This window comes from Gambusia affinis, linkage group LG11, assembly GCF_019740435.1.
Source record: "Gambusia affinis linkage group LG11, SWU_Gaff_1.0, whole genome shotgun sequence".
Classification (NCBI taxonomy): domain Eukaryota; kingdom Metazoa; phylum Chordata; class Actinopteri; order Cyprinodontiformes; family Poeciliidae; genus Gambusia; species Gambusia affinis.
In genome coordinates, this window is record NC_057878.1 from 26,021,028 (window position 1) to 26,042,952 (window position 21,925).

At 36.3% G+C, this 21,925-nt stretch overlaps 2 protein-coding genes across 6 annotated transcripts; both read right to left on the minus strand.

Annotated features, from left to right (window-relative positions):
* Positions 1-334: 334 nt before the first annotated feature.
* il10rb (interleukin 10 receptor, beta) lies at positions 335-13,330 on the minus strand. 5 transcript variants are annotated; one of them, XM_044131674.1, is made up of 8 exons: positions 13,208-13,330; positions 6,410-6,539; positions 5,267-5,451; positions 4,738-4,898; positions 3,160-3,313; positions 2,082-2,239; positions 1,846-1,985; positions 335-948 (listed from the first exon to the last, which is right to left on the minus strand). In XM_044131674.1, the coding sequence occupies exons 2-8, from the start codon at positions 6,502-6,504 to the stop codon at positions 732-734; spliced, it is 1,110 nt and encodes a 369-aa protein (XP_043987609.1). In that variant the 5' UTR covers positions 6,505-6,539; positions 13,208-13,330; the 3' UTR covers positions 335-731. The 5 variants fall into 5 exon arrangements, with proteins under 5 accessions (XP_043987609.1, XP_043987608.1, XP_043987606.1 ...); XM_044131673.1 differs by lacking the exon at positions 13,208-13,330 and adding an exon at positions 11,535-11,799 and having other exon boundaries at positions 335-945; XM_044131671.1 differs by lacking the exon at positions 13,208-13,330 and adding an exon at positions 11,535-11,729 and having other exon boundaries at positions 335-945; positions 6,410-6,545.
* A 457-nt stretch (positions 13,331-13,787) lies between these two features.
* Positions 13,788-21,343, minus strand: LOC122839750 (interleukin-10 receptor subunit beta-like). Its single transcript, XM_044131676.1, has 7 exons — positions 21,013-21,343; positions 19,625-19,748; positions 17,129-17,301; positions 16,849-17,003; positions 16,159-16,312; positions 14,443-14,585; positions 13,788-14,364 (listed from the first exon to the last, which is right to left on the minus strand). The coding sequence occupies exons 1-7, from the start codon at positions 21,062-21,064 to the stop codon at positions 14,191-14,193; spliced, it is 975 nt and encodes a 324-aa protein (XP_043987611.1). The 5' UTR covers positions 21,065-21,343; the 3' UTR covers positions 13,788-14,190.
* Between the last annotated feature and the right edge of the window lie 582 nt (positions 21,344-21,925).

A 21,925-nucleotide genomic window follows, 5' to 3' on the forward strand; every position in this document is an offset into this window, starting at 1 on the left:
GAAAAAATTGAAATTTTTGTTACAAATGTTTGACTTTTCAAACTCAAATTTCTAAGTTGTTTTTATTTTTAAGCAATTTTTGAGATTGTTCAAACTTAGAAATTTCCTTTTTTTTTTTTTTAAAGAAAATGTCTTAGATTAATCACAGAATTTGAGTTTTTTTAATTATTATTTCTTTTTTTACTTTTCGGGTTCACAAATTTCCTTGCTTTTTTTTCCTGGAAATTAATCTAGAACTTTCGTTGCTTTTTGGCATAATTTTTTATTTTTTTTTCCTATCTGTGATGACCCTGACAGGCCGCCTGAGCGTCAGCAGGGGGCCGAGTCAAACACATGGGCTGGAATTGGTTTATTAGAAAGTACAGAAGGAGCTCACACATGGACAACCTGACACAACTTGATAAAATGTTTGCCTTAAGTCAGTTTGAAGCACTAAATTCACTATATCCCGTTTCATTAATCAATCAATATTCATAATTAATGCTTATTAATAAATGCTGCGGAAAGCAAACAATGACAATTTACAACAACAAGATGACACAAAGTAAAAAAAAGATGCCACATCGGTTCAGTTCAACATGATTTACAACAAATGATGATTAAAACAGCCACATCAGCAGTCCTTCCTGTGGATCCGGTCCAGAACCAGAACCAGAATGTGTCACCATCAGGTGTTTTCAGTTTCTGAGCGAACAGCTCCCCCTACAGGTGGAAAACGAGCCTCTGTTTCTTCAGACCTCCATGTCTACGACTCCCTCATCTGGGACGGCGGGAAAAACTTTAAACTCTGAGTTCATGCTCAGCATGTTCAGTTTCTCGGAGCCGAAACCGGGATTCACGTCTGTGAAGGTCGAGGCGACCTTGGGCTGCAGGCCACCGGAGTTTCCTCCTGCAGAATAAACTCCAGAATCTCCGCTGCTGCTGCTGTTCTGGCGGCTGTGCCTGCTGCTGCGCACAGAGAAATATTCAGTTAAAACAGAACAATCGACACGTAACCAGTTACAGAGAAAAACGAGATGATTTAAGAACTTTTTGAAACTTTAAAGTGACATAATGTTCACAAACGTCATGAAAAACTTTAAATCTTTTAGGGAGAACGTAAAGATAATTCAATGTCCCATCAGTAAGTCAAAGGTCACACTGCAGGTGGAAAACGTGAAATTATTTATCCAACACCACAAAAAACCCTGATACTTTAATTGCATCCAATAATTATTTTTAGTAATCAATAATTCAATAGATTAATCGTTTAAAAATCGTCACGTTCTGCAGATTTTCTATTTACCCACTTCACCCTTTTTTGTTTGTTTACACAATATTAATATTAAATGATGCAAATAAGCATCTAATTCTAATTTATTTTTTTTAAATAAGAAAATAAAAAGTTCCTGAAATGTGATAACATATATCCTTTAGTCTTTTAAACATTTGATCATTTGGAACAAAGAATGAATCTGCAGCTAAAATATACTGTCTGCTAAATATGTTGATTAAATTTGGGATTAATAACTGGACAGCAAAATTTGCTGAAAGCCTGAAGAAGCCAAAATGTCACTTGAGGAGTTGTAGGCAGAACAGATTTACAAACAAAGTAAAGTTTATTTTTGTCTTAAATGCAAAATGCTCACATTTCTGTACAGTTTTGGGTTAATTGCTCCTCTGAATGTGTTGCCTTTTTTGAGTCTGTTAACTCCAATTAACAATTAATCAACTACTTAGCAGTTGACGGTTATTTAAATAATCAATAAATCACGATTAATCGTTTCAGCCCAGATTTTAATGTGGATATTTTTAAATCCCTCTGAAGACCTCAAGAGAAAATTGGCTAAATGAACACCAAATGACCTTCTGTCCTGGTCCAGGCCAGCTGGGGGCGCTGCAGAGTCCACAGCTGGATTAATCACTGACTCTGGGCAGACGATCACAGGTTCGCACAGATCCAACTCGCAGTCAGAGACGATGAGGCATGGGTAGTCTCTATCATGCTGGAGGGAGAAGATGCAGGAAGAGGAGAAATAAATAAATCTGCAGTTTTAGGAAGACAGTAAAACATGTCCTGCTGTGGGAAACGAAGGCAGTACCTGTTTAATGTAGGAGGGCAGCTTCTCATTAGGAAGGAAAGTTGCTTTGCACTTCTGGATGCAGTAATGGCCTCCGTAGAGGAAGAGCAGCACCGTCAGGAAGCAGCTCACCAGCGACAGCAGGAAGTAGAGGAAGATCTTCCACCAAGGAACAACTCCTGATGCAACAAACAACTTAAAGCAATCGCTCTTTATGCTCTGACCTTCTAACACAAAATCTTACCAAGTATTTTTGTCTAGTTACCTCAAATATCTTAGTAAACTTCAAATAAGACAAAACTAACTAACAAGCAAGTTTTCAGCAAGATTTATGAGCTTGTTTTAATAATTCCTCAATGAAAAAATACTAATTTCACTGGCAGATTATTTTGCTTACAAACATGGTAAAATGTCTTGTCAGAAGTGAAATAATCTGCCAGTGAAACTAGAACTAGGTTGCTAGGCAACAGTCTGGGTTTGGCTTGGGTTGCTAGGTAACGGCTAGTGCCAGTTGAAAATGAAATAAGTAAAATAATCCACCAGTGGAACTATTACTTTTTCATCAATATTAAGGAATTATTAACTTAAAACAAGCTCCTTTATCTTGCTGAGAAGTTACTTGTAAGTTAGTTTTTTTTATTTTGAGTGTACTAAAATATTTACAATTATCAAATATACATAATATAATATTTACATTATAAAATATCTATGATTCATCCACACCTCATCTATCTATGATGGTTATTTTATTCATTTATTATTTTGATAAATAATCAGATTTAAAAAAATTGTCTTACAGAGACAATTTCAACTTTCTTATAAGACCATTTTTTGACAAAAATAAAGCAAAATTCACACAAAAACATTGTAACTTTGGAAACAAAGTCTCTTAACTTTAAGATGTTTCTGTGGAAAATTTGTTGCGTTTTAACTTTGTTAATATTAAGACTATATTATCGCAGTAAAAAAAATGTTTATAGCCGTCGTGCAACTCACCGAAGCCACATTTTGATAATATTTTCTCCAATTTCTTCACAGAAAGCGAGAAAAGATTTTTTTTAAAAGATTAAAGAGAAAATAGCACATTTAATTCAGTTACCTTCGGTCTGGGTGCAGAGAGGCGCCGTGAATGTGCTGGTTTTGTTGTAGAAGTCGTCGCGGGATCGGATCTGCACGCAGTACCGGGTCCAGGGTTTGACGCTGGACAGGGTCAGTATGTTGGTCTCGGTGGTTGTCGTCTCCGGCATCGAACCCTGAAAATCACACGGAGAATTAATTAATAACAGCAAAACACGGACGGTTCTACAACAAAACTTTAAACAGTCACATTTAAAACAGAATCTGGACTTTTTTTTTTTCTGAAGACAATGATAAACATAAAGGAGAGAAGAAATATCTCAATAAATGAGAATATGAACAAAAGCTTATTTTTTTGTAATTCAATTATAAAGAGGAAACTTAACTACCATTTTTATATAATATTAGAAATACATTAAAAATGCAAATATATAATTGAATTGTATTTTTTTAATAAACATTGGCCATTTGTAGAAATATTCTTTAGTAAATCTGAACCAGCTGAAGCCAAAACTGCACAACTTGACAGGTTTTGTCTAAAACATATTTACAGATAAAAGTGTTTTCATCCTAAATGCAACATGTTTGTATTTTTTGTACAGTTTTGACTTAATTACTGCACAAGATATGTTCTTTTCTTTTCAACAAATTGCCTTTCAGAGTCTGAATACGACAGTTAACTACTAATTTGTTACTAAATTAGCTAACAATTATTTAAATAATCGATTAATCGCAGTTATTTCGATTAATTGTTTCTAGTCTCTGCAGTGCAGCAGTAGAGCTCGTAAAGGTCAGTATCATCAGGAAATATTATTTATATGCGGGTCTGAACTTGTGTTTTGACGTGTCGTGCCACCCAGACGTTTCAAGTCTGTGTACAAGGAAGTGATGCAAACCTTCCTGCAGATTTATTAAATCAAATCAAATTTTATTTGTATAGCACATTTCAGCAGCAAGGCATTTCAAAGTGCTTTGCATCAAACACAGAAACACAATGCAACATAGAATCAACAATCAAAACACAACACCAAGTCAGATTCCGTCAATAAATTTGTAATTGATTACGTTTCAAATAAAACTCTAAACAAGTGGGTTTTTAGTTGAGATTTAAAGGAAGTCAGTGTTTCAGCTGTTTTACAGTTTTCTGGAAGTTTGTTCCAGATTTGCGGCGCATAGATGCTGAATGCTGCTTCTCCTCGTTTGGTTCTGGTTCTGGGGATGCAGAGCAGAACAGAACCAGAAGACCTGAGAGGTTCTGGAAGGTTGATACAACAGCAGCAGATATTTAATGTATTGTGGTGTTAAACCATTCAGTGATTTATAAACTAACATGCAGTGATATTCAATAAACTTAACAACCCTACATGCAGGAAGTGATTGCCCCACTTGGTGTCTGTCGTCTTTCATAAACTATGCAGGAAGCACCTGTGCAAAGTTTCCGCAGCACGAGTGAAAAACCAACATTGTGGAGAAACAAAACTCAGTTCTGTGGGTTTTGACTGACTGTTTTTAGACGGCGGCTGAAGTTTCTGGTCTGTTCTCTGATAAATTCAAAGAGAAAAAGTGGGTGGGAATTTAGAAAAAACTTTAGTTAACCTACCTTCCCATATTCAGGCTGTTCCCAGTAAACAATGTCATAGGTCAGCTTATGAAGTTGCTCCTTCATGGAGCTGTTGGAGCTGTTCTGGGGGTCGGTGATAAAAATATCCAGAGTGCTTCCAGAGACACCAAGCCGAACTTTAGACGGAGGTCCAATGGCAGCTGGTGGAGAAAAGAAAAACACAAGATGAAGAGTTAAAAGAGAAAGAAATCCTGACTTTCTGGAGCAGAGACGAGTGTGTGTTAATACTAGGACTGAAACGATTAATCGATTATTAAAATAACTTTCACAAATTTCAAAATTGATTAATCATTAACTGCAGTATAGAGACTCAAAAGGCCATGCGCTGAAAGAACAATACATTCAGTATTTAGGCCAAAACTGAATAAAAAATATAAATATTTTGCATTTAAGATAAAAAAAATTTCATTGTTTGTAAATATGTTTACATATTTTAAAGTGGCAATTTTAGCTTCACCTGGTTCAAGTTCTGGTGGAGGAGTGATGATTTGAACTTTTTTTTTCTTACCGTCTTTATCAGGAGAGAACGATAGGTATTTCCACACTGAGTGACTTCCGTTCAGGTTGGTCTGAACACGGACGCTATAAACGCCCAGGTAGTTCAGTCCTGACCAAGTGAGGTCACATGACCTCCCAGATGTCTCTGGACACACCGTGGTCCACTTTGGGTTCTTTTTCTTCAGCTGGTGATTCCTGGGAAAATAAGAAAAAAAACATAAAACACTCCCTCCATCCTAAAGCTGATTTCCACCATAAACACTTATTGATTATTGGTAGGTTTGTTTTGCCCTACATAAGGTTGTGTTAATGAACAGCTCAGAAAACACGCGTTTTACTTAAAAATGATTTAACAAAAAGAAAAAGCCTCTTATGGAGGACCAATCCTGCCATAGTTAAAAACAAATGTAGAAATAAATAAATGACTCATTAAAAATTATATTTCCAGATAACAGCTTGACTAAACAAATTAGTATCTTTAAATGCCATGAAATAATAAACGAAGAGATTTATTTACTAACGTATTTTCCGGACTTTATGCTGGGATTTTTTCCATATTAAAGATTTAAATAATTTGAAATAAACAGGCTGAGACAAATCTGTTTGGTTAAAATAAAATAAATAAATAAATACAACATTAGAAAACATATAAGAGTTTATAAAATGAAAGCAGTAAAATCATTTGTAAATAAATTTAAAATATATCATCACCTTCCTAAAATAATAGCTAAAGCCAAAAAAGTCAAAAGTTGTATTTAGGTGGTAATAAATATGGAAGAAAAAAAAGCTTGTAATAAACAAAAGAAAAAAAATTAAATTCAAGAAAAAAAAGTATGACTGAAAACTATCAGATTAAATTAAAAAATATATGCATAAAAGCACAGAAATAAAATCATATTCTGTTATGTGTTATGCTACTTTTTGATCCTGTAATTTTTACATGAGTCATTTATTTATTCTAAATTATGGCAGCACCAATCTTCCATAAAAGACCGAGTTAAATTTTAGAGCAGATTGGAACTCTATGTAGCATTAATACTTGGAAAAATTTTTTATCAAAGGTGGAGTATCTTCTAGAGGAGGGAATTGTTGTTTTTCCCTTCATCAGATATATCAGGTTTATAGTTATATATAAATTATATAAATGATTTACCCGGCGTATTGCACAGTGAAGGTGGCGGAGTCGGATCCGGCGGCGCTCTGGTCCCAGTCCCAGGTCAGAGTGTAGTTGGTGTTTAAGGTCAACATGAAGAGGTCATCAGGAGGGGTCAGCTCTGCTTCAGCTGCAACCGAATCAAATTAATCTGAATGAGCTGACGTGTTATTATGTATTTGAAATGTTTGAAACAGTTTTCTAAGTTGAATTTTAATTTTACATTTTGTTTTCAATGTGAATAAGTGTTAATATTTAAGTTTATGCTTCTATTTGCTCCTTTACATCCATAATTTCTTTTAGATGTTACATAAATTATTCTGTGAATGAAAAAAAACAAACAATGCAATTAAATCATTTGCTGGTCTTAAGCATTCAGTCCAGCAACTCCAGAAACAATAAAATACTACGAACCTCGACTATTTACTCTTCAGTATTTGTAGATTTTCTGTGGAATGTTACTCTAGATAATTTTTCTTTTTTTCATATAGTATATTTGAAATAACTGGAAAAAAAAAAGTAGCTTACAAAGCTGAAATAAGATGCATTGCTACTTTACACGCTATTGGCCGACATTAGCAAAGTAACCAATGAAGCAGATGATTCATTTTGTTTGTGCTGATTGGCTGAACCCAGAAAAGAGGAAATAAGAAACTTCTATGCTTAAGTGCTAAGTAGGCATATCACGCTAAACAATAAACAGCTTGATAAATTAGGCGGTAGAACCAGTTGCTACGTGACAACCTGGACTTGCCTAGGGGTTGCTAGGTAACAGGTGGGGTTTCTAGGTAACAGCCAGTGCCTGCTGTTTTGTGACATTACATTTGGAAGGTTTTTAAAACATTAATTTATTGTCAGAAAATGGCTGTATTTTGTTTTTAACACTTATGAAGTGTTTCTGCTTCTTAAAACAGCAGAAACTTTAAGAAGCAGAAAGTTTAAGTTCATCTATGGCTGCTTCAAACTAACTAACTTCAAGTACAAAAACGTCCAAAATGTGATTTTTAAAAGGCGTTTTTTTTGTTAAAATTGCGTCTTGATTCTGCTACTATTATGACTGCATTCTCATAATTAAACAAGAATTATCACAGCCTCTGTTGTACAATTCAGAAAAGGGTGATTGAAACAGTTTTCTTTCATTTGTAATTACTTTTTTATTTTTAAAAAAAGGAAAACGCCAGAAAAAAAGAGATTAAAATCTGAAAAAAAAGGTATGTAATAAAAATTCTGTTTTTATTACATATCTACCAAACCCTATGTTGTTTATGCGCAGTAATTCAATCGATTACCATGCTCGCCACAAACAATTATTACCCTGCAGGGAAAGCTATGCGTCATCACTTAAACATCTGAACACTTTAAGATTGTTTAAATGTTTGTTAAAGCACTTCAGACTCTCTGCATGCTGCAAATAATCTGATCTAAAGGTCACAAAATGGGACCGGATGCCTAAAACCTCATTTCTATCAAGCTACTTCCCAAACGTGCCGTTACTGGTAGAACCGAGCAGCAGGAGACGTTTTGCTTTCACCCATTTGTTGATGACAAACCCTTCTGGACTCTTGTTCTGTGTAAAATTATTCTGGGATGTTTTTTTAGTCATAAAAGAAGTCTGACATCCCTGAAAGGTTGAACGCCTTTCTGTGATTTACAAGCCGAAACCTCGGCAGCAGTCATGCGAGGAACTGACTCATTTTGAAAGACATTACACAACCTCCCCTACCAACCAAACCCTGAAGGATTCCGTCGGCACGACAAGAGAGTTGTACTATAGAAGCACTTCCTGTTTTTGTTCTGTCTTGCAGAGGACCTGACACAACCATGTCACACTGCGTTTCATCCGTTTCCAATTTGCAAAACCCACATGTGGTTCTAATTTTTTCTTAAGTTCACACCAGTTTAGTGGTTTTATTTCTTACCAGCTGTAAAATCATCCGAACAGCCGATCTGTGGAGGAACTTGTTCCTCTTTCTTCAATAACATCCAAAGATTCGAGAAAAGATGGACGACAAGAAAAAACCCTCACTTCCTTTATTCAGTTTTATGTTTCTATTATTCATAATATTTTTTGTTGAGTTTGAGTTTGGTGGCTCCCGCCTCTCTAAGCTTGTAGGAGTTTCTCTGTGGTGTGAGTTCCTCGTCCAGGAAAAGCGTTGTGAGGAAAACCTGCTGTTGTTCTCGGATTTGAAGCGACTGGGGTTTTCCTTTAGCTCCAGTCATTGTTTCTGGAAAAATATTCAATTTTCAGGGCGTTCAATGAGCTGGAACTCAGTCGTAGGAACATTCAAAGTCATTCCAACGAAATCTTGGCTCGTTAGGGTTTATCAGGCAGTCAACGAATCAGGATGATACAAAAATTATGAGCAATCATCTTCCAACTAAACAGTTGTGGCTAATAACCAATGAGAAATTATAATAACCGTGATGAGCGATTGTAATGATCACTATTATAATTGGGTCATTTTCTGCTCATAACTTTTTACTTTCGGTGCGTAACCATAGCAACAAGGAGATCCAAGAGGAGTTAAAAAGAACAAGTTCAAACCATTTCTTCTATTGTTCAAAATGTTCAAGGATCTTATCGCCCGTCTCCATCGACCCTTGACCATGATGTTAAAGGATTGTAACCCCTACTCCAGCATCGCTCTAACAGAAATCACCATGAAATTTGTCAATTTCCACTCTTTCTTTTTCAGTTTTGGACAGTTATTAAAGAGAGTAACCGTGGCAACATGGAGTCCCAAGAAGACCTGACAAGGAAGCAAATATTTCCTCCACACTCCCGTGAAAAAGAAATTACTATATCGCTATCATTTTCAAATACTTGAGTATTGTTTTCTGAATACTTGTTGAGTATTCATAAAAATCTCTAGATATTATTACAACTCCTGTAATATGGGCTTATGAATCTTACATAAAGAACAATGTCTGCAAGACATGAATTCATAAAAAAAAGTTCATGAATAAAAAATAAAGAACTAAAGATCTGTGCCAACATTTAATTTTCAGATAAATAAAGTATTTTGGAGCTGAATTTTGATTTTTCAGCAAACGTTGCAGCCTCAAGACAACAAAACACAATTCAATTCAATGTTTTGAACTATTTGAGAACTTTTTTGTCCATAGTAGTATTCTACAGAAAGAACAGGTTTGTTTTTAACAAACGCTCTTGTTTCTTAGGATGTTCACACACAGATTTAAAACTAAATTGCGTCACACAATTTAACTGCTTTTATTCAAGAACAACTAAACCGTAGTTCGACATGAGCATTCACTTAATAAGAGTGCTCCTTTAGGTCTAATACATTGATTTTTAGGGGTTTTATTGACCAGATCATTTCTACAAACATGAAAAAGATGCAGAAGTCTTTTTTCAGCCAGATGATTGGCAGTGTGTAGCAGCAGATAGGTTGGTGGGCACCATCATATCTGACTTTGTTCTCTCGAAAACCAAATGAAAACTCCAGTCAGGCCGATACTTTCTATGACACACAGGAGCAACTGAGATGAAACATTTCACGTTTTGAAACTGTTCAAAACTAAACTTTCCCACATGTGGTTATGATATTTTCATATTTCTATTTCAGTAAAGAGTTGAAACCAGTTAAACAAGCACCCACTTTATCAAACGCTTCGATGCATCAGATAAATGTAGGAAAAAAATAAAATTCTCCAGAAATATATTAAGCATTCTGAACTTTATATAACCTATTTAAACGTTGGTTAACAGAGCTTACAGTATCCTCTCTATTGCTAGAGAACAACGGTGTGGCTGTTCGGAAAAATGTACCCTCAGTTTGCAAACAATGTTTTATTATAAGCCAAATTTGTTTATCACTGCTTGGAAAAACCCTAAAAATCATATTAATTCTGCGACACAGTTTTTAGACTATTTCCTAAAATCTTAACAATTGAAACATAATTTTATGCTTAAATCCACTGCATAAATAAGAGTCTTATGCTTATTTCACTAGAATTGCTATCAAAATAGTAAAATACTATGCCAACTTCTGCCAAAATAAGCAGTTCTTATACATACACACCAGGTCTCAAAACAGACACAGAAAATACCCAACATACCACATATAATTAAGTTAAATTTTTACTTCTGTCTGAAAATGTTGTTTCTATTCTTCATTTAACCAAAATTGTGTAAATAATGTTCCTTTCAATGTATTCATCAGCCAGTTATGATATTAAACTTTCATGTTACTACATTTCCAGTTAATGTGCAGACAGTATATGTGTGGCATGTGACAGTACAGTCAATCAAGGAGTCAGAGGGGGGATGGAGACATTAAAGGTGAAGCCATGTGGAGTCACCTTCAAGATCTGCATCACAAGAAGAAAATGTCTGTTTTTTTAAAGCAGGGGAAATGTATATATTAAAAAAGGAAAAAAAGAAATCAGCCATCAGCTGCTTTGTTTTCTTATTATTAACCACAAAAATATCCATGTCGTTCAAACTCCAGCTGTTTTCATTTGAGAAAGAATGTAAGAGAAAGAAGAATCAGAAGCACGACCTTAACTAACCTGAGATGGTTTGAGAAAAACTCTCAGATCAGTTCAGAAACTTCATTTCTAGGTCAAATTTACCAGGGCCATAAATTTGACCTAGAATTTTGACTATTATTGCCTATGGGTGTATTCACTGTAAGTTTACAACATAATTTGAATTATATAATGGCCAAGCAATGCGCATTTACAATCGAGCTTTTACGTTTGGGTTTAGCCCAAATGTTTCGTTTTTTGCTAATAATACTTGTATATGAGTGTGATGTTAGAGTATGAACATGCAAAGCAAAACAGCTCCCATTTAATGTAATTACGTTGGAGGAATTCAGCAGCGTCACTGAACAAAAACACTTTCTGTTTCCTTTAACGTTACATGCCAGACTCCGTTTAAACCAGATCAATTTTAACCTTTAGCAGATAATAAAATCACCTCCGTGCAAACAATAGCAGAAATGGATAAAGCAGATTCAAAATAAAGCAGTTATCAATCATTCGGCTTGCCAGAATGACCACAATAAACATATACAAATTATTAAAAATACTTATTAAGAAACTTGCAATCGGTCCGAATGAGGTTAGCAGACAAATGTTAGCATAAAAACAGACTCACCTGCGCTGCCCTTAAGGCACACAAAAAGAAGGCAGAGGCGAACAAAGGCCAACATGGTTGATATTTGACCATATAAACCTTATATTTTTAATTCCGATCAAGTCTTCATTGTGCTGGCTCGGATGTTGTTGACTCTGATCAATCCTGCTCGAAGTGACGCCTAACTTCCTGACTAGCTGCGTTTCCTCTTTGAAGTTTCGCAGTAGATGCTCTGGTGATTGGTTGCATCTTTCGCCCCCTACTGGTTGTTACTTGCATTACCACCAAGAGAGCATTCACCCTGTTTAATTTTATAAATAATAAAACTCTAATCACGACGCAAAGACATTGAACAAAGCTGATCCAGTCCCATTTGGGATGTGAAAAACTATCAGTAATTATTACATTTTTCATAGACACATCTTATAAACACTAGCATCTTGCTCATCAATTGGGACTGAAACAGAATGTTGTTTTAGAAATATTGTGACATAACTTGAAATTGCTGCAGCTGCCTCTTATGAAATTGTAGATACAACCTTCCAGACAGCACATCTCAGCCACAAGAAAAGGCTAATGCATTGATCGATATCACTTAGAGGAAAGTACTACAAAAATAAAAAATAAAATCAGTTTATAATTAACTACTTACATAATAATGATAAAATAAATTTGTAGATACACGTATTTAATACATTTTTTGGTAATTATTTAAACTAAATAAAAATTCTAATTTTGAATGCTTTATTGATGCCACAGAGTAATTGATGTAACTCATTGTAAGAGTTGTTATAGGTGCTAATGGGCAGAAAGGATCTCTTGTAGCAATCTGCAATTCAGTGGCTCTGAAAAAAAGCCTCCGACTGAAGACACTGTGTTGTTGTTAAGCTTAACTTCAGAACTTCATTCTTGACTGATAATCAAGCCTCCAGTCACCAGGGAGCAGCAGTTTTCAAACTAATCAACATGGCTGCCTGTTCAAGCTATAGAAGCAGGAACCGACACTCACCAGTGTAAACAGAGCTGATGGATGTTTTGAAGCATATTTACCTTTCTTTCGGTTTATTTTTATGTAGTTTACAATTCTGTGTAATACTTTAGCATTCTGATTCAAACTCCATTCCAGTAGGTGACAGTAAGGTAGACCGAAACCTTACTTGTCAGTTTATTTGTTTTCTTTTTATTAATAAAATAATTATTTCTACATACATTATCAAATATATATTATATTGTAAAAACAAATCAGTTCATAGTGAAATTGTGTGTTTTTGATATTACAATGACAGAAATAATTACTAAAAAAAAAAGAAAAAATCAGCTCCACTGAGGGGGCCCCTTAGTTGCCCTAAGCGGCTGCTTAGTTTGCTTTTGCCTTGGGCCGGCCCTGTGGCTAGCCACAGATTAAAGCGAATGATAAAAATTAACTAACAGTGTACTAGAAAATACATCCCGATTCACTCACATTCAGGAAAAGGAAATATATCATCACCATAACGACTTAGCATCTAAACACAGACATGGAGATGAACTGAAGAAAACCAGCTCCAGCTCTGATCTTTATGGACCCGTCCTGACGAAATCCCCCGCTCTCCGCGCTGCTCTCTGGATTAATGTACTTTCAGCCCACTTCAAGTTCGCTGTTATATTAGACAAATTATTTTAATCTACAAACATCTTACAGACAACTGACGTACCTTAAAGTGACCATGTTTGACCACAGTCACTTGTCTTGCGCGCTTCTATGTAACCATGGCACCAATAAACAAACGGCAAAAGCGCCAGTTACAGGTTTCTCATAGAAAAACAACACAGTATAAAAAAGTTAGCAAAGCTAAGAACATAATCAGAGTAGTTAACTGGGGCAATTTAGCTACAAAGAAAATATTTCTCTGTTTTTATATGTTTGTTTTACTACGGAAATGCACAGTATTGGCCACAAAGTCAAGAAATTCTGCCCGTAAATTTACGTTATCTTTAATTCTTAACTGTGAAAGGTAAAGACAGTGGGTCCACTATGTACAGTAAAACGGTTGAAACGAGTCCACGTAGCACGTTTTCTCCACTGCCACTTTCAAGATGGCGCAACTTAAGTAGGACTCGTATTCATGCCTATTGTCCAATCAGCGATTTCGCAGGTCTCACACTGAGACATACCTGTTCCGTTTTGTTAATGTTGCAGCATTTTTGTAAGTTGTAATTGTGCTTTGTTAATGTTGTTGTGTTTTTGAATTTGTTTAACTGGTTTCTACTTCAGGGCCACCATAGTAAACAGACTCTGTAGTTCAGTTTAATCAGAACACAATAAAACCAGATCAACCAACCAACCAACCAGTTCAGCTTTGGTTTTGAACATCTCTGGACTGGTAAAAGTACCAAAAGTTAAATTAGTAATGTTTGATTGTGAAAACTTCTTCATTTTTACATGTTTATAAATAATTTTCCCAAAAAACTACTTTCACGTCTTTCAAAAACATCATGCAGCATATAACATATTATGTCACTATAACACAGCTAGTTCTAATACACTTACAGTAAACAGGTTGTAAACAGTTTGTAGGATCACGGCATATATCTGTTTACAATCACATTGTTTAGGAGTCTTTTTTAAAATCAAAATCTTCCGTTTTATCGAGTCTATGTGGTCGTCTGCGGTCACATCAACACTCAGGATGTAGACCTAATCTGAGAGTAGACAGTTATCCCCCACTGTGCCATGTAGTTGTTTGCTGTAGCTGGTCTCTTTTGTCCCTTCAGGGCTGCCTTCCTCGACTGTAATGATACTCAACGGGGCGATCTCCTCCGTGGGCTGCGTGATTAAACAAACAGAGGACTCTGGTGTGGTCAGCAGAGACTGGGGAAGCAGAAAAAAGTGTGATGTTAGATTACATCAATCTTAAATCCAAGGCAGAAATTCTGAAAGCAGTCCAACCTTTTCAAAGTGCAGAGGAAGAGAAACCTTTGGCCATAAGAAATGGGAAATACTTTTCCATTTCACTACGGCCAGCGTTGTCACAGCTACAGCCACTGCGATGAGGACACATGCGACCACAGCTGCAACCACCGGAGAGTTGTCTGAAACAGAGACTGTGATTGGTTGGGAGAACTTTTCCACCTCTGAACATGAAATTAGAACAGACTCCACTTTACTCAGATTTAGGGGTAGGGATTCATCATATTGTTTATCATGCATTGTGATAAATTTCTTACGATAAAAGCTTAGATTTTTTTGTTGTCATTAATAATTCTAATTAAGGAAGTCATAACTGTCAGGATTCATAATTTTACCATTTCATCTACTGTTTGTTCAGTGAAAGCATCAATAAATACCAGTAATTTTTAAAATAAAGTTAGTGTGCAGTTTATCGATACAAGTCACACACGGTACACTCACAATCTTTGTAATTGGTGTCCTAAATAAGCATATTACAAATAGGAATGTTTCTCAACAGCATTATTTGTGTGTGTGGGGCTATTTTTGGTGTGACACACAGTCACAGTCATTCAGTTTTCTAAAAAAAGAGTAAAAAATAGTTCTTTTTGTCACAGTTATTGTTATTGCAACAATACCACAAAAATATTGTGATGAAGCTGTAAGTCCATATCACCCACTCCTTCTCTGGGAGTCATTGTTAGGAATCAATTCAATGATTTGAAAAGATTTCTTAAATATTTAAAATTTGTTTTTAACTACTTATGTCAGTTTCACATTAGTTTAGTGACAAAAACTGATTTTGTTTTAAATGTAATGGCAATGTACTTATAAACATCTCTGAAATCGTAACCGTTAGCTATTAAAAAACATGATTTATGTTGATGCTTTTATTTTGAAATACAACCGGACGTTCTCTGTTAAGAAGAGGCAGGAGGAGAAGTTATTGTTGAGACGCCGCTAAAGTCGGACTGGATAACAACATCTGCCTGCCGTTATTATATCGAAGTGCTTAAAGTGCAACTAACCCCAACTCTTCTAATACTCTGGATTACAACAGAAAGCTGTTGAAACTAAATAAAAATAATAATAAAGGAAAGTTCGATGCCAGAGAAGTAAGCTAACAATACTTTCAAAAAGAAAAGGTGGAATGACAGACGTTAGTTTCATCCAATCAGACGTGGTACTTGAGGTACGCCAAGTTGACTGGATATGTCCATCTGTTTCCTGTTGGGGGATCAGACCAAATAACAATCTATCAATAACAAGGTCCGCTTCTTAGACCATTTTTCAATGTTGTAGCTTGGCCACCACCCAGAAGAGGGCGCCACTAAATTGCTATACAAAGATAGCAGTGCTGGCACTGAAAAGAGAAACGCTGTGGTGTGGGATGCAAAATGTATTTTATGCGGTTCTGTTTTGAAATATAAACACTCAACAAGCTTCTTAAGTTTCACTTTAATACAACTGACTCAAGAAAATGTCACAATATATAGATGTTCCTAGTTTTAAATGCAGCATATAGTGAAAAATTAAGCCCTTATGAAGGAGGGTTGACTACCTCGATACAAGAAAATGCTCATGTTGTTAAGAAAGTAGCTGTTATCAATTAGTCAATCAATCGATAAGATCAATCAACTGTAGATCAAGTCATTAATCGATAACTTGCATCCCTGTTCTGTCCTCACTGATTACTGTCAAACACAGAGAGCGTACCAGTGTCACTGGTCCTCTCACACAGGACGCCGCTGGGCTCGATGGGGCTCTTGTTTCTGAGGGTGACGATTCGGACCTGTACGCAGTACTTGGTCGAGGGATCCAGCTTTTTTAAAACGACCCGGTCCTGATGGACGTTGCTGAGGGTTTCCGCCTGTAGGGGGCAACAGAGAGGTGATTAGTTTGAAGCAGCCATAGATGGATGAATGAATGAATAGATGGATTGGTGGATGGACGGGTAGTTGGGCAGATCGATTGATCAATCGATGAAAGAAAAAATAGATGGATAAAGATACAATTGGATGAAAGGATAATGAGATGGATGATGGACATAGACAGGCAGATGAATAAATGGATCAACGAAGGGATCGATAGCTGGAGGAATGGAGATACAACTGGATGAACGGATGGATGGGCAGACAGGCAGATTGATTGACTGATCAATCAATCTGTCTCATCATTGATTTATTAATCAATCAATGATGATACGCATTGATGGACATGCTGTTGATCAACTGCTGCTGTTTCTCTAAAAATCCAGAAGGTGGCAGCAGAGGGCCATTTCTACAGTCTAATCAGCCAGATAAACAGCTGTACTACACTTTCAGCCTGTTGGTGTTGAAATCACATGCACTCAGGAAACTGATCAACATTCGGGTTTTTCATGAACCGATTTAACCAGCATCCCACCTGGTTCTCCTGGCCTTCCTTCCAGTAGGTGATGTTGTAGCTGACTTTGCTGTACACATTCCTCAGAGAGGAGATAATAAACTCTGGGTCCTTAATGCTGACCTCCAGAGTTTGACTGACGGGTAAGAGCGACACGCTGGGAGGACTGATCTGGGCTGCAGAGAAAAATTTCTGAATCAGTTTCTGGATTGCTTGGAAAAATGCACCACCAATCACTTTTGTTGCCAGACCTAAAACCAATTCTTAAGTGAATTTTGGGGTATATGCGCTAAAGACTTACTTTCTAAATCCAAAGTGATGCTTTTACTCTCCACCCACGGTGAGGCCTCTTCGCCCAGCAGAGCCCGGACTTTCCCACTGTATGTCCCATATGAAGTGATGCTAAAATTGCTGAGTTCACATTGAAAGGTTGTGATGTTTATGCAGCCTGGGTTGTATAATCCAATAGAACTCCTGAGACAAAACAAGCAATAAAAGGACACGGTTTGACAATGACAGGAAAAAAATAAACAAATCATAAAACAAGCATTTTTAATGGACAACTACTCAAAGCTAAGGAGCCGGTTTAATAACCAATTTTACAACAGCAGCTGTCAATACAGTTCTGGGAGAAGCTAAATCCATCCTCACAACTCTCAGTGGATTTAAGATTTGAGGTAGCAACCATGTGTGGCCGATCAGATGATTAACTGATCTTTTGAATGATCGCCTCTGCAGAAGGTGAACTTTGCTGCTCTGCAAATTCAACGCCAAGAGAAGACATTAACAATGACTTCAGAGGAGCAACTGGTGCTGCATTTAACAAGCTAACAGACCAGTTATCTCAGACCAGTAGAGTCTGAGATAACGGTCTTGAAAAGATTGCCTTTCTGTAGAATGATGAATCTTAAACAGACGGTTTATATGGAAGGGTTAGGGTAGTACGAGTTGCACCTGAATGAACAATGTCATTGGAACCAAAGTAGATGTTTCACTACAATACACATCACCGTTTCTGAAGAAGATTTGGGTCTGTTTTACAACCAGGGCAGTCTGCATTCACTAAGTCGACTCTGATCTTCTCAATAGTTCAGACAACAGCAGATCTACAAGAGAATGGCTGAACAAGAAATAAATAAAGGTTCTGCAATGACCAAGTGAACATCAAGACCTCAGCCTGATTGAAATGCTGGGGTGGAACCTCCAGAGAGCTGCGAAAACTTCAATGACGTGAAGAGATACTGGAAAGATGAGTGGGTAAAAAATTTTTCCTCAATGATTAAAGAAATTGATAAAGTCAGAAGTGGAGGGACAAGGCTTTCTGAATGGTCTGAAGAAGACAATAACCAGTTTGAGGTTTTCTCTTGGCTTCCAAATTCTTCAGATCTCAGTTGAATCGATGTTCTAGATAGAAGCATCAGATCCATGGAGACTCCGCTTCCCAAATTACAGAGTGGACAAGATCCGCTCCTGACATCTCGGAGCCAGATGTTTTCAGAGAAGATCATTAGGAGAAAAGTAAGGGGGATTTCCTGATATCAATTGGTCTCATGTCTCGTTCTCCACTGAGCAGTACAACATTTTATGGTCCGGTGTATTCAGGACTCTCACGGGGCAGGCAAGGTTCAACCCAAACAGTATGGATGGACTTACAACTTAAGGGAGGCCATCAATGGTAAAAAACATGTTAGTTGTATTTCACAATGGAAACGCACAAAGTGATCCACGCCGACTTGTGCGAACCGCTAGCTGTAAACAAGGAAGTATTATTCTGGCTGATTGTTGTAAACATGTTTGCTCGTTAACACAAGACTGCCGTCTTATTTTCCCAGAAGAAAATCCTGATTCATAACAAAAAACGTATTTTCTAGTTGACTTCAACTTTCAGTTGTCATGTTTTCTGTTTAAGGAAGATGGAGAGAAACGTTCAGAAACTCCCTGCAGTTTTTCTGGAAACTGACACCAGCATATCAGAACAGAGGATGCAGCACTGCAGAGAAGCAGAAGAACACAAACATCTGCATGCACAGAGGCTTTATTCATTTTCTTCCTGTTTAGTTCAACTATGACTGTAAATGTGATTTTTAAAATAATATTCCAGGCACTTAACATCTCAGACATTTGATGACTATATGGAAGTCAGTAGCTGCATTTCCATTGACCACATAATTGCGTAATTTGACATTATGACAATAAATTAACTGAGTGGAACCACACCCCTTTTGAAAAAAACTTGTTTTTGATAAAAAGCTTTGGTGCTAGCATGTTTTTTTTTGTTCGTATCGAAATTGGTGTAGCTCACAAAACTGCAAAAGAAACACTTTGTTCAGAGCACACCAGTCGCATGATTAACAACCAAACAATGCCACTGGTGCAAACTACAAAGAAGGAAGTAATTGGAGGATGTTGGCGCAGCATGGTTTGTAAGGACTTATCTTGTGAACAAATACAAAGCTGTGTGATTTTAATTGCATTTATTATCTAATGGAAACACTGTAATTTTGTGATTTTTCAACATTAGTGGAATACTGACAAAGTTTTGCACACATTTGCAATGAAAATAAGGCTAATGTGCCAAGAAGGAGAGGGAGAAACGGTCCATGTTGGTTTATAATTCAAAATATATTTTTGTTCATTCACAGAAAGACTCCATCTTCTGCTACAAACAGTAGATAATTTCCTCCAAAGGCTTCTGGGAGTGTTTCTTCCAAGTTGGAAAAACCTTCAAGGAGAGCTGAGCCAGAACAGCCACCTGCAGAGGAAGCTCTGTTCAGAGGAGAATAGTAGTTAAACTTACTTAAACTCGGTGGTGTAGATCAATCCGTTGGGTGCTTCTGCAGGTGGATCCCAGCTCAGGATCAGGTTCAGGTTCCTGGAGGTCACCTGGACGTTGGTGGGACTGCTAAGGACTCCTAAAACAACTGCACAGAACCGAGAACAAAGTTAGGAACGGCATCAGAGTCTCCTGCCCACATCTGATTATCTATCACTTTCTATTCTATTTGTATCTAACATGAGATACAAAACATGTTCATTATATTTTATGCATTAAATCATTGTTAGATAATGAGATCTTAGTCTGCACAGTTCTGTCTATTTGAGCTGTTTTAGGGCTTCTTGTCACTTTAAATACAAATAACTCAATGTTTACACTCACACATGAAAATGGCCGCAAACGGATGTGCTAATGTGAAACAACACATCTTTGAAAAGCAGAAGTGGAACCAGCTGCACAATCAACAAGAATGCTGCAGCAAGTGGTTTCTGGTTGGTAAGTCAACAACAAAACACTTGATGTTGCCAAAGGTGGAACAACCAATGTTGGGTTTAAGGCTTGGGCCAAAGTTGGTTGACTTTCTCTTTTTCTTTTAATGTAATGATTTTTAAAACCAGAGCTTTATATTTACTCTGGATGTCTCTGTTTACATGTTACAGAAAAATTTAAATGAATGAAAAAATAAATAAATGGAATATTTCTTTGGTGAAAAACTTTACGCCCTGGCAAAAAAGAAAGAACGAGAAGGAATGTGGCAACGATTTGAAATAATTAATATTTGGTTGCACTAAAGTCAATGTTTTAGTTAAAGTTACCGGGTATATGCTGTTCTGTTTACTTTACAAACTTGCTTATAAAAACATCATGAAAACTTTGAGATGTACTTAATATTTTCCATTTGCAAATATAAAATTGTTGGTAATAATTTTGCCCAAATAAGAAATAAAAATTATCCATCTGCATTGTGCTGAGGAAGCAAATTTACATTATTCTTGAAATGAAGTTAGTGGCACACAAAATCAGTCCAGGACGCACATATGGCCCCTGAGCCGCACTTTGGACATCTATACATAGTATTAGTGTGATTTTTGTGACATAGATGTCATTTTTCATAGTTTCTTTTATAAATAAACAAATCTGTTGACTTAGCAGCCAGAAGAGACTGAAATAGAAAAATGTATAAATAACTTTTCTGGCCAAACGTGTTATGTCCATTTGGACAAAAACCTGAATTAAACTACAATATCTCGGTCCACCCTGAAAACTATCACGAATAAACCGATTAAAACCCTAAAATAACGCATACAAGTTAATCAGAAGACTAGAAGTCCTCCATTATCCGATTGTTTCTCTATAGTTACGGTAATAATTCAATATATTACTGACCCACAGAAACAATGGAACTTTACCTCCGATTAGTGTTGAAAGTGTCAGGATGAAAACACAAACAGCGGCTGACATGTTGATCCGAAGGTTCGGTTCGGCCCGGTTCGGCCCCCGCCCCGTTCAGACTTCAGCTCAGCGTCCCAGGGTTGGTCGTTTAAACCTCGCCGTTTCATTCAGTTCCCGTTTGCGTTCATGAACAACAGGCGGGGGGAAATACGCGGAAACAAATGTATAATAATTTCAGAGTGAACACGTCACGTTTCACGTCAACTCAGTCCCTTTTCGTTTCACTTCAGGGAAACACGACGTTACGGCAGCTCGCAGCTCGGATTACTTCATGCTGCGCGCTTATACGGACCCTTACGGTAACCTTTCGAAATAAAAGCTTCCAAGTAGAATATCGTCAAAAAGTTACCGTCATTTATTTCAGATCAAACACAGAGATGTCTATGCCTGTAAAAAGACAAAAAATTGGATTTGTTTTTAAAAATATTTATTAATTAATTTATTAATGCCAGTTTTAAAATAAGTTAGTTATCAAGTTAAATATTTATTATGAAATTAAATATTTAGTTTGCTAAATCAATTAGTTTATAGCTAAATATTTAGTTTGCTAAAACAATTAATTTATAGCTAAATGTTTAGCTTTAATTAAAATACTAAGTAGTATGCTGAATATTTATTTTTAAACGAAATATTTCATCTTCTAAAGATATTTAGCTTTGAATTAAATATATTTTTAGAAAGCTAAGTCTTTAATTTGAAGCTCAATATTTGTTTACTTATCAAGCTAAATATTTAGCTTCAACATTTAGTTAAGATAAATATTTAGTCTAAAGCTAAATGTTTAGCTATAAGGTAAACGTCCTTCAGTAGATATCTATGTTCTTACTAATAACATTTGGGTTCTGTAACATGAATTAATACATTATTACA